Here is a 13,186-nt window from a genome sequence, read left to right on the forward strand (position 1 = left end):
TAGAGATGAATGAACAGCAATGATTTATTGAGCACTTACTGTTCTTAAATATTTGCTGAATACGTACACAGTATTCACAATATCCCCAGGAAGTCACAATAGATGTATGTTTTTTTTAAGTTTTATATGGATGATTTATGGAATAGAAAGCTTTTTTCTACCCTATAAAAAGCTCAACACCAAAGACTGACATTGCAATTAATAGAACAGACTTACAGAGCTGTATTCTTATAATGCACTTACACTGGTAAATGACTAGTCTCAAAGCTGTTTTATTTTTAATATTTAAAAATAGGATTAAGTTTTGTTTTGTTTTTTCACTTTTACTATAGAATATCCTTCAGTGCTGCTATAGTATTTGCTATGAACTTCCTCACAACCTGAATCTATTTGGGTCTCATTCTGAATCAAGTCTTCTCTTCTTGTTGACCTGCTTGGCAGGGAAAAAGATAGCACACATATACAAACAAATAGTTCGCTAAAACATATACACTTATCCCACAAACACTGATAACTTGCTATTTGTCAAACACAGTATTACAGTATATTACATACTACCAATGTTAGATGCACCAGTAATTATAATTCAGTAACTATAATTCTTGTTGTTCTGATTAACTTTTTTAAATGGAGAACAGTTTAAAGAGATTTAAATGTTCTCATAACTCTCAGCTGAACACCTTGTGAACTGGAATTTGGATATGTCACAACTGGTTCTCAGGAGTACCTCATATCAAAGGTTACATACATTATAAAGAAAACTCTCACATTCCACAGCAATATCTTGAAACTCACTCTCAGTTCTACCATTCTTCTACCACCATAAATAGCAGAAGTAGTAGTATCAAGGAGTAATAAATAAGCCTGTCATAACTTCAAAGATGTTTGTCCTGGAAGTTCTATCTTACCTTTGTTAGCTCTTAGTATCTTGTGACAGTCAGGATGACTTCTTGGCACCAAGTTAACTGCAGCATTGATATTTGTTCAAACAGCAACAACTTATACTTACTGCAAATCAAGTAGGGGTAAGTGACAAACATTCTAAGACATGAGTTATTACTAAGGTCTATGTTAAGAGATAAAACATGCAAAGTATACAAAAGGCTGTGACTAGTCCTAGAGAAACATGGGGATGAAATATAACCACTTATAATGGAGAGAACAATTCTGTCATTTATAACAGAATCCACTCAACATTTATTAGTAGTCACTTTTATGGCAGATGATATTCAAGTAATATTAAAGTGCTTCAAGCAAGATTTAGCAATTCGTGTAAGGCTTCCTGCTGTTCATCATCAAGTTTGGATATGCACTCCAACCATAAATCTTCAGAAGTCTGTACCTGGCGAACAACATTAGCTAGGCGTTTAGCACAAGGATCTTCATAGTTAATAGTGTCATTGATTTTTCCTTCTGCAATTATACTGATGATTTTGGGAAGATTGGAATTATTTGGACCAACTACAAGTGGATGGTTACTTTCAATTAAGTCACAGAGAAAATTCAGAGTCTGAATAGCTTCCTCTTTATCTTCATGCAGTGGAAGCCATGATAACCAATGTGGAAGAACTTCATCTACATTTACACAGTTAGGCTTAAACTTCAAAATCTTCCCTATTGCTGAGATACAGTTTTCCGTAGCAATGACATTTTTTTTGGTTTTGGAATTTGCACACTTAATAACTTTCACCAAGAGTGGAACTGCTTCTGAACATAAAGAACGATAATCATCTCCACCAAACTGTGCCATAACACCCAGGCCATAAGCAGCAGCTTGCCTAACTTCTGGGTTATTATCTCGCATATTTAGTAGCATTGGCCACCGAAAATATTCCACATATTTAAATGAGGTTGGACTGCAGTGCTCTATGATATCATCAAATATGCATAATCCCCACTGTCTGTCTGGCCATGGCCTACTTGAACAAATGAGATTTACAATTAATGGAAGGAGCTGTTCAAACCATGGTAAAATCTTTTCCTTGTAAGTACTAAATAATGAGTGCAAAATATCTGATACTTTGGTCAGAATATAAACATCACATTCATCTTCATCTTGCAGAGACATTTCAACCTGCTGGTCATAGTTTTCCTCTTGCCTTTTAACCTGTCGTATCTCTTGGTTTTTAAAATGCCCTTCAAGTTTTGCCTTCAGAATTCCTCCTAATTCTTCCAAGTGTTCATCATTAAGGCAACCATCTCCCATTACCTCAATGGACTTTGCAAAAGAATTCATAATTTCTGAGAGTACATCTGTATCAGGTTCAGTCCCAATAGCTTTGATTAAAGGATCACATATCAACTGCCACATCTGTGAAAGATAGTCTGCACCACGAATTCTTGCACACTCCAGGAGAAAAGGCATGGCCTCTGCGGCTGCCACCCGAACATTGTCATGGAAATAAAATTTCAGTAAAGGAACCATCAGTCTTACAACTTGGTCTGTATATTCCACAAATCCTTCTTTTAACTCCTTAGCATAATAAACCAACATCTGGCAAGCGGTTGCTTTTGCTTCGAGTCCTGAAGTTTTAATTCCAAAACTTTGTTGGTCTCCAAGATTTACAAATTGCCAGCCATCGTCATCACTCATATTCTCCACATCTTGTGTGTCCAAGAGAGCAACATCAGGTTTAGCTGAAGCAGTTTTAATAAGAGGCTCAACAACCAGTGGAAGGTACTGTTCAAAATCTTTCCCAAGTATTTTACACATCCTAGCCCATGCTGAAACCATGTAAGAGGTCTGAGGGTCATCATCTTCCATATTACTTAAGTCTGATTGCGTCTTCAACAATAGCTGCATCACATTTGATGTATCTTGCATAAATTTTTCTTTCCCAACAGCAAGACCAACATGGCTAATGCACTCAATAGTTTTTCCTCTCAGAAGTTTAAGTTCCTTCTGAACAGCGAGTTCAACAACATGAGTTAGGGAGGGCATAAATATGTCATAATATGGAATGAATTTTTCTTCTATTGTATCTGCAACAGAGGCAATGGTTGTCACAAGCTGTTCCAAAGCCAATTTAGTCCCATTCCGAATCAATTCTTGAAGCTTAATTACCAAGATAGAATGCAGATTTTTCACCATATTATCCAAATATAGAACTAGCAATGATTTGGGGCAATCTTCAATAAAAACAATAAGAGCAGAAGCTGCATGAGATTGCACACGCTGATTACCTTGATTTTCCATGGTACGCAACAAAGCTGCAATCACTGTCTCATGGAATTTCTTTTGGAAACCAGGGGCAAAATCTGTAGCCATCTGTCCAAGTGTAGTACAGGCCGCAGCCCTCACCCTTGGATGAGGATCCTGAAGAAAAAGCAAAACTGAGTTAACTGTTTCATCTAGGATTGGTTCCATTTGCTGATGGCAACCTTCTCCAATTGCAGATAAGGCCATTAATCCAGCATGCCGATATTTCCAATCAGGGCTCTGAAGCATTTGCATGATATGCTCTTTGGTCATGGGTAAGACCACCTTTCCACCAAGCCCACAAGCTAGTCTGTCTAGTGCACTCTCAGCAGCAACAGCATTACTGTCAAAATCATCTTCTTCCATTTCATCAGCATTTACCCAATCCTCATCATCTTGTAGATCAACCATCATTGCTAATATATGAGGAACTGCCTGTGCAATAATATTTGTATGTTTTTTCAACATTGGGGTAGCAGTTTCAGACAAGGTCACAATTACTTCCAGGGCCAACTGGCGTTGCAGATTACTAAGCCTAGAGTCTCCACACAACTTCAGGCTCAGTTGTAGAGTATCTTCTAAATAGGGACCCAAGTACTTTGGTACAGTATCTGCAATCTCAACAAGGGATTCTAGCACAGAATCGTCATCCTGGTAGCAGGAGTCATTCACAGCCTGTAGGATTCCAGGAAGCAAGTCTGCAAAGTCTTTGAAAAGGGCAATATTGTTCTCGTTAGCAAGAACAAACGCAGCTGCAGCTCTAGCAGATAAGGTCCTGATTGCTGGGTGTTCTTGATCTTGAATACATTGGTCCAACAATCTTTTGATGATATCCAAATCGTGCCGGTCTTGGTTCCCAAAAATCCCAGGAAAGTGCCAGAAAACGTGAAGCGCAACTTCCCACAGAACCACATTTTTAGAGTAGATCGAGTCAATAAGGAACTTCAGACCCTCTGGCCAGTGGTTAGTGCCATCCTCATCTATCAGATTCCTGGCCAGCACCGCAAAAATATCGCAAAGTTTTTTCCTCATGCTAGCATGTGTTTCTAACTTAACGGCCAGTATGAGTTCAATCTTGACATCCCTCTGCACATCAGAAGGCAGATTTGGATAGACCTCCTCAAAGCCAGAGGACAAAAGCCGTCGTAGCAGTGCGGCAGCCATTTGCCTCACCTCATAACCCGCTCTTCTATTCCTGACGGCATCTAAGAGGAATGTAGTCTTACACAGACCTGGGATATTCTCATAGATTTCCTCCGCTTGCCGCCGCACCATACAGCTTGGATTGATTAGGTTCTTCAGAAGCTGGTAGAACTCTTGCTTCTCCGACACGGTCGCCGGCACCCCTGCAGATCCGGCCGCCGCCATCGCGCCCTGTCAAAACTACGGCGACCGGGAAGAAGGGGGGGGGGGGGGTCTGCGGCTTGGAGCGTGACGTCAGCGAGGCGACGGTGGGGATGGGCGGGGGCGCTGCTCCCTCCGCTGCCAGGGTGCCGGTTGCTAAGCACCGGGAGGCTTGGAAGCCAGGAAGACGTTTCTGAGAGAGGTGTGAACAGGTGCAGATGTTGGTGATCCTCCATTTATTTTTCTGATAAATATGCACCTGCAGGGGAAAAGGGGAAGAAATGTTAACATTCATTATATTCGGTTAGGATTCTGAGTGGTTTTTCCTCTATTTCTAAACTGCGTTGGTATTACTCCGATCATCTAAAACCAGTGAGTGCATTTTGAAAACAAGCTAAGTGAAAGAAGTCAATCACAAAGGACCAAATGTTGTATGATTCCATGATAAGAAAGCTTTTTAAAAACCAACTCTATACAGACTGAAATTAGTGCTTGCAGAGCGTATTTTGAATAATGAAAATGTCCTATAATTGACTTGTAATAATTGCACCACGTGGTTATACTACAAACTATTACGTTGTGCAGTTTAAACTGGTGAGCTGTATGATATGTGAGTAATAGCATAATAAAGTGGTTTATAAAATAAGGCCAACAAGAGAATAATGATTTCCTCCTCACTACCACATTTATAGTAGTGGTAGAACAGTGGTGCTCAAACTTGGATGTGTATCAGAATCACTTGGCCCTTGGATTATAATAAAGAATAAAAGGACAATTGAGTAAAGTATAGTAGAAAGTAATCTGGAGTAAGCCGGGTGCCAGTGGCTCATGCCTGTAATCCTAGCTACTCAGGAGACGGAGATCTGAGGATTGCAGTTCAAAGCCAATCCAGGCAGGAAAGTCTGTGAGATTCTTATCTCCAATAAACCACTCACAAAACCAGAAGTAGTGCTGTGGCTCAAGTGGTAGAGCACTAGCGTTTAGCTGAAGAGATGAGGGACAGCGCCCAGGCCTAGAGATCAAGCCCCATGACCAGTTAAAAAAAGAAAGAAAGAAAAAGTAATCTGAGGTAAAAATCAGAGTACTTGAACCCTAGTCTTATTACTTAACTAATTTTGTATTTTTGATTGTGTCACATATTACATAGCGTCTAAACTGTGATGTAAATCAGTTCCACTAGCTATCCTCTAGTGGAAAACTGCAAGGTTTATTCTAAGTCTCTGCAACGAAATATGGTTTCTTTAATTCAGAAAGCTATGACAATCCAAAAGAGAATGATGAGGTCTTGCTCTGCATTAACACATTTAGAACTTTATACAGATTTGTTAGGATGACAGAACTAATTTTAGGTAAGGAATGGAAACTCAAGGAGGTCAGGGTTTTACCTAAAATGACACATCTGAGTCTTAATCCCCATCTCTTCTGAACATAACATTAACACACTTTTACCACGTTACTTCCCCCTAACCACTCTTGATTTTTGCAACACCATCACAGAGCTTCATATATTGCAAGGTCTGTTTTAAGTTTCTCCAAGAAGACATATTCAACTTTGTAAAGATGCATATGCATCCAAAAATAGGAAAACCATGGTTTTCATATCACCAGATAATAGCCCACGCAAGTAGTCACAGAAATTACTTTGTAATACGAAGCCCCATTGTCTAGGCATTACTCTCATTCTGTAGAAAACATGAAAATCATTTGGGATACTTATTTTAAAATACAGAGTTTAGGGCCTTGCATCTAAACTATTGAACCAGAATTTATGGTGAAATTTAAATAAGAACATTGGCTTGTGTAAATATCCAGAAGATGATTTGATTCTAAGATCTTAAATCCAGTTCTGCATTGTTCACATACTGGTTACAGTTCCTTGAAAAAAATTGCCTGCAGAATCTCAGCATTTGGTGATTTAAAAAAGGGAGGGACAAAAAGTAAACAAATTCATCATTGGTACTCACTAGACACTATGTTGCAAATGAACTATACAACCTGTGGGTGGGGGGGGGCTGGGAAGGTGGCTCAGTGGTAGAGCACTTGCCTTGCATGCCTGAGGCCCTGGGTTCGATTCCTCAGCACCACATAAGCAAAAAAGAAAAAAGCTGGAAGTGGCGCTGTGGCTCAAGTGGTAGAGCGCTTGCCTTGAGCTGAAGAGCTGAGGGACAGCGCCCAGGCCCAGAGTTCAAGCCCCACGACCGAAAAAAAAAAAAAGAAATGTACTCATTACCTGATTTATTCAACTGTAACCCCTTGTATATCATGTTCTAAAAATATATTCAAAATAAGTAAAAAAAGGATGATAGGTATTGAATTTGCTAGCTATAATCATAGCTTTCCTATCTAACTTCAAGTTTTTGAACTTTAATGAGCAAGATAAGGTAAAAAAAAATGAATGTGCATGGGAAAAGGTCTTTCCTCAACACTACAAGAATTAGAATATTAAAGTCTTATTAAAACTAAAATTAGATACCATCACAGACCCACATTTGGGATGTGTGTGTGTATGTGTTGGTTTGTGTGTGTGTGTGTTTGTAAGAGAGAGAGAGAAAGAGAGAGAGAGAGAGAATGTGGTGTGTGTGTGTGTGTGTGTGTGTGTGTGTGTGTGTGTGTGTATGTCTGTTTTTCTGGTCCTGGGGCTTGAACTCACGGCATGGGTGCTATCCCTGAGTTGTTTTTTTTTTTTTTTTTTTGCTTAAGTCTAGCACTCTAGGTCTTAAGCCACAGGTCTACTTCAGATTTTTTTAGTGATTCGCTGGAGATAAGTTTCACAGACTGCCCTGCCTGGGCTGGCTTTGAACTGTGATTCTCAGATCTCAGTCTCCTGATTACAAGTGTGAGTCATTGGTGCCTGGCCATCACACTTTAAAAATAAATATCTGACAATGCCTAGGATTAGTACAGATATAGAAGAACAGGAGCTCAGTTATATTTTTGTTGGAATATATGTAAATTGGTATCACTTCATATATGTATTTGAGAAGGTTGGGTTAAGATTTTTCAATCAAAACTAGGCATTGGTGGCTCCCACCTGACATCCTAGGCTTGAGATCTGAGTTAGAAGCCAGCCTGGCCAGATAAATCTGAGAGATTTATTTCCACTTAACCAGCAAAAAGTCAGAAGTGGAGGAGTGGCTCAAGTGGTAGAGAACTAGCCTTGAGCAAAAAGAAGCTCAGGAGCCAGGCACTGGTGTGTCATGCTTGTAATCCTACTCAGAAGGCTGAGATTTGAGGATCATGGTTGAAAGCCAGCCTGGGCAGGAAAGTCTGTGAGATTCTTATCTCCAATTAACCACCAGAAAACCAAGTTGTGCTCAAGTGGTAAAGCACTAGCCATGAGCAAAAGAGCTGAGGGACAGCACCCAGACCCAGAATTCAAGCCTGCAAATACACACACACACACAATTTAAGCTGGGTGCTGGTGGCTCATGCCTGTAATCCTAGCTCTCAGAAGGATGATATCTGAGGATAGTTGTTTGAAGTCAGCCTAGTCAGGAAATTCTGTGAGATTTTTTTAATCTCCAATTAATCACACAGAAAAAGCCAGAAGTTATACTGTGTGAGCAGTGCCCAATACAGGCACCAAAAAACAAACCAAAAAACTCACAACAACAACAACAAAAGCTATTCAATCTCATTCCCTCAACAAATTGAAGTAGAAAAGTCACTCTACTGGTGAAGCCACTTTCCAACATCCAGTTGCCAAAATATGGCCCCTTCCCAGTTGTGGGAATGTGAGCTGAGGGTAAACTATGGGGTGCTGTTATATGGGGAAATTCAATCAGTGAGATAAAGAGAAGCCGCACTTTAAGAGGTCAAATTGAGAGTTTTTATTAAAATGCTGGCGTTTGCAAGCTGACTCATGCCCCCAAAAACTTGCAGCTTAGAATGGAGCTAGCACAAAGCTTATAAAGGTCAAAAACACATTGTGCTGTGAGGAATTAAATCTAATAAAAGTGTTTAACATAAGTACAGCAAACCAGATGAGGAATAATTAGGATCTTAGGGCAAAATGCCAAGATGGCCATTAGGACAAGATGGAGTTTCTTAGACTCAGTATCCACATTTCAGGTCTATCTAAATCCATAGTGGGAAACCCACAAGGCATTATTTTAAATAATACAGAGGGGTATAGATGATTTCTGTGCAACTAGAAAGGAATTAACCATCTGGTCAGAAGTTGATATCAACCCCCTAACCTTGTGTAAACCTGATTAGTGCATATTTTGTGTGTAACCAGCTTGTGTAAAACCCAGGGATGGGACTGGGAAGTAGCTCAGTAGTAGAGTGCTTGCCTTGCATGCATGAGGCCCTGGGTTTGATTCCTCAGCACCACATTAGCAGAAAAAGCCAGAAGTGGCACCATGGCTCAAGTGGTAGAGCGCTAGCCTTGAGCTGAAGAGCCCAGGCCCAGAGTTCAGGCCCCATGACCAACCAACCAACCAACCAACAACAACAAAACAAACAAACAAACAAAAACAGGGTCTTCACCTCCCTCTGGAACTGAACTTCTTTCTTGGCATTTGCTTGGTTCCGGTTGTCAGCAATAAACTCCTTTATCTTCTCTGAAAAGTGGTCATAGTCTCTGCTGTTTGCTGGTCGGCACTGCTACAACAAAACCTTAACTGCCTGTATACTCAAGTACAGTACAAGGTGCTTGGGGCAAAGATTAAATACATGAAAATTCTTGTAAGAGGTGGCAAAGGTCCCAAGTGTAGGGAGCACACGGAGGCAGTGAGTCTTCAATGGAATTCCTTGAAGTTTGTGGGACAGCTAACAATTCTCTGGGTGTGGGAATATCAGATAAAGCTCCCCAGAGAAGATGATATCAGAGATGACTGTTGAAGTACTAATCTTCATTAACCATTTGAAGAAAGAGAAGTTTGTTCTAAGTGAGGAAACAACTTGTTGAAATGCGGAGACTGTAGAGTATACTTTGATATGGATTAGTACCAATGTTTCAGTGTTGCTGGAGTATTGGGTCTGGGGCCTGAGAGAGTCTGAGGATGACATCGGAGGTAGCAAGAAGGAAGGCAGGAAAAATAAAGGCCAGATCATAAAGGACACTATATTCCATGCGGAGAACTTTAGTAGTTGTTTTTTTAAAGCTAAGGAGAAGTTAATTTTAACCAAGACCTATGAAATGACCAATTTTTAGAAAGTTTACTTTTATAGGAATTTGAAAACCGAAGTGTAAAGACTAGAGGAATTTAGGAGGCCTTGTTTAAATTCAGTTAAGCTAGCTGGGCGCAAGTGGCTTATGCCTGTAATCCTAGCTACTCAGGAGGCAGAACTCTGAGGATTGTGGTTCAAAGCCAGCTCGAGCAGAGAAGTCCTGGTGAGACTCTTATCTCCAATTAACCACTCAAAAACCAGAAATGGCTCTGTGACCCAAGCAGTAGAGCACAAAGAGGCTCAGAGACAAGGCCCAGGCCCTGAGTTCAAGCCCCACAACTGACCCTCCCCCCAAAAAAAAATCAATTAAGCTGCAAATCTAAATTATAGCAGTGAAAGACAAAGATTAGAAAGGTTTTAAGTATTCATAGTACCAAGAAGACTAGGAGACGCCTCAGAAATCTGTCTAAGTTCTGACCTGAGCTTCTGCTTGGAGGTGCTGCTATTTACCTATTTATTTACTGATAAAATAATAAAAAGCAGTGTTGCTACAGATCAAAAGACTGTTAACTCTTCTGAGGGGAACAAAAAGAAGCTTCTTCAAGAAGGTGAATGTCAGGATCCATGTTTTGTTCTCACATGTTATAATAATAGTCATCATTCCAACAGTAAAATCTAAGTAAATCAACTTTAGGGAAATTATTTATAAGCTTTTACTTTTAGAAAAAATAATCTGATTTAAAAATCTTAAATTTTGTTCTTAAATTAGATCATTCTTTTCTAGTTACTTTTCTGCATTGTTATAGCTGCTCTAAGGAGCATACATAATACCCAAGATTGCAAGTCTGGACTTGCAGATTTGGTTAGAGTTATATGACTTTATGAACTTTTGTAATTAAAATTAGCTTTGTTGCGCTGAGGGAGAAACCATCTGAAGAATGTTTTTCACAAAGGTGGCCCAAAACCAGACAATTAAGGTGTTTATCAGCAGTTTATCAAGTAAGGAAAGTTCAAAATAAGTTGCAAATTTCTTCTAAGGAAAATTAGAGTTTAATGAAAGGAATAGAATTAAAATGGGCCTACATGACACTATTACAAAAATAATCCAGAGAAACACCCAAAACATGCAATAAAGGCTCCAAATGGCCAAAATGAAACAACCTGAATATTAACAATGGATTTAAGTGTTAGGCTTTTAAAAAGAGGTTGCTGAGTAAGTACCACACCATGCACGTGGTATTCAGGTAAGGGGTAGGTTTATTCATCATTCCGGCTGGCACCAGGCCATGTTGGCACTCCATGTGGCTGGGAAGAGACCTGAGAAAGAGGGTGTCTTGGGCCTGGGCTAGGCCTTATCTACGGGTGTGGGAGGAGAAAGGTGTGACCATATCAAATTCAGGTGTGACCTCAGCAGATGCAGCTGTGACCTCTTCCCGGTGTCCCAGTTGCCTAGGTAACGCAGGTACTGGGTGGAGACTTTGCTGCGAGGAGTGTGGAGTCTGCTAGCCATCCAGGAACGGACCTTACATTAAGTATACTAAAGATTTATGTGTTGTAAAGAGAAACTAGAGTCTAAGAGATACCAACTATATCATGTCTATAATCCTATCTACTCAGAAGGCTGAAATCTGAGGATCGTGGTTCAAAACCAGCTCTGGTGGGAAGGTTGAGCACTAGCTTTGAGCAAAAAATTTTAAAAACCCTCAGGGATAGCACTCAAGACCTGACTTCAAACCCCAGGACTGGCACACAAACAAACAAAAAACAACAATTAAATGTGTCAATGGAAGTGATAAACAAAAAATGATAATGCCAAACAAAAGTGGTGATCGAACTGTAAGGTTTGGAGAAAGGAGACCTCCACGTGGTTGCTCAAGCAGAAGAGAATTTATTCTAAGAGCCAAACCACTGTCCTTCACAAGATGTAGTGTGAAAAAGAAGGCACTTATAGAGGGGATTGAGGATATCCAGTGAGAGGGCTGGGAGGATGTGAGGCTGAAGTGGATGAGGAAGTACCCTCAGAGCCTCTGGGACCACCCATGGCCCCCAAGCAGTGCGGCTGGGACTTCTAGAGAGGACCACTTTGTGCATAGAGGTAAAACAAAAGGGAAGGGGCTATTTCTCATGGGTGGACCTAACACAAACAAAAAGTGATGATATCAAACAAATGTAATTATATTCTAATGCCACAAGTACTAATTCATTGATCATCTTTGGAAGTGATCTTTGACTAAGGTAAATAAGATTTTTCCTTTTCCCCCTTACCTTTCCTACACAAGTTGTTATTCAGATTAATCAAATACTTGATTAGGGAATTTTTTTTTACGGAATCCCAGCTATTAAGTGCATAAAGAATGCTAAAATTAAAAAAAATTAAACCACTGTTTTATAGCTCAGAATGAAATAATGACTCTACTTAATAGTAACCAATACCTATCAACACCAGTAGATGAACCACTGGTTGGGAACTTAATGAGATTAGGTTGCAACTACATGATTTCATTACTGAAAGGGGGATTAAACCAGAGGTGTCACTTGTGTGTTGCCTTTTAGCTCTATATGTGTACTTTCTGTAATTTGCTCTCCAATGCTAATGTTTGGAAACAAAATTTCTTTTTTTTTTTTTGGGTCCGGTCATGGGGCCTGAATTCTGGGCCTGGGTGCTGTCCCTCAGCTCTTCAGCTCAAGGCTAGTGCTCTACCACTTGAGCCACAGTGCCACTTCCGGCTTTTTTCTTTTTGCTTATGTGGTGCTGAGGAATCGAACCCAGAGCCTCAGGCATGCAAGGCAAGTGCTCTACCACGGAGCCACCTTCCCAGTGCACAAAATTTCTTTTCATTATTGGATCTCTGGTAGGTTCTATCAATGGGATCCTCTAAAAATTGGAGGACTGAAAAAAGTGAGAAACAGCCTTGTTCTCCTCTTGTTCTCTGGGTAGTCTTGGCAGTGGACGACTGGAGGCAGCAGTTTTCTGCCTCTTGGAGCACTTGAAAAAATGAACACAGCTACCTCCCCTGTCTGCAGAGAGATTGTGCCCTTCCGGAGAAGTCATCAGTATCCTTTCCTCAGGTTTCAGTGCGGACCTGGGAAATCTCTCTACAGAGCTCAGTGCTAGTTGCACTTTCTCATTTCACATCTGTGTGAATAATCACCTAAATTAAATTTCCCCCTGAAGTAAGTCTTGTGTCTTCCTCCCACCCACATACACACTTTGTGCTAGCACTGGGGTTTGAACTCGAGGCCTTAGGCTTTCCCTTGGCTTTTTTGCTCAAGGAGGGCACTCTACCACTTGAGCCATGCCTCCTCTTTTGGCTTTTTGCTGATTAACTGGAGATAGGACTCTTAGATTTGGCTGGGCACTGGTAGCTCATGCCTGTAAGGCTAGCTGCTCAGGAGGCTAAGATCTGAGGATCACAGTTTGAAGCCAGCCCAGGCAGGAAAATCTGTGAAATTTTTATCTGCAATGAACTACTCAGAAAAGGCCAGGAGTGGCTCTTGGCTCAAGTGGCTGAGCACTAGCCTTGAGCC

General features: G+C 40.5%; 1 protein-coding gene across 4 annotated transcripts; it reads right to left on the minus strand.

Annotated features, from left to right (window-relative positions):
- Positions 1 to 4,593, minus strand: Ranbp6 (RAN binding protein 6). 4 transcript variants are annotated; one of them, XM_013026420.1, is made up of 3 exons: positions 4,432 to 4,576; positions 3,184 to 3,316; positions 2,538 to 2,613 (listed from the first exon to the last, which is right to left on the minus strand). In XM_013026420.1, exons 1-2 carry the CDS (start codon positions 4,565 to 4,567, stop codon positions 3,225 to 3,227), a joined length of 228 nt encoding a protein of 75 aa, XP_012881874.1. In that variant the 5' UTR covers positions 4,568 to 4,576; the 3' UTR covers positions 2,538 to 2,613; positions 3,184 to 3,224. The 4 variants fall into 4 exon arrangements, with proteins under 4 accessions (XP_012881871.1, XP_012881872.1, XP_012881873.1 ...); XM_013026418.1 differs by having other exon boundaries at positions 5 to 2,613; positions 3,184 to 4,576; XM_013026419.1 differs by having other exon boundaries at positions 5 to 3,316; positions 4,432 to 4,572.
- Positions 4,594 to 13,186: the final 8,593 nt, after the last annotated feature.

This window comes from Dipodomys ordii, unplaced genomic scaffold (assembly GCF_000151885.1).
Source record: "Dipodomys ordii isolate 6190 unplaced genomic scaffold, Dord_2.0 Scaffold93, whole genome shotgun sequence".
In the NCBI taxonomy this organism is placed as follows: Eukaryota; Metazoa; Chordata; class Mammalia; order Rodentia; family Heteromyidae; genus Dipodomys; species Dipodomys ordii.

Bases quoted from the DNA above. Each gene is read 5' to 3' on its own strand.
- Ranbp6 (XM_013026417.1), bottom strand. From the start codon at position 4,567: ATGGCGGCGGCCGGATCTGCAGGGGTGCCGGCGACCGTGTCGGAGAAG.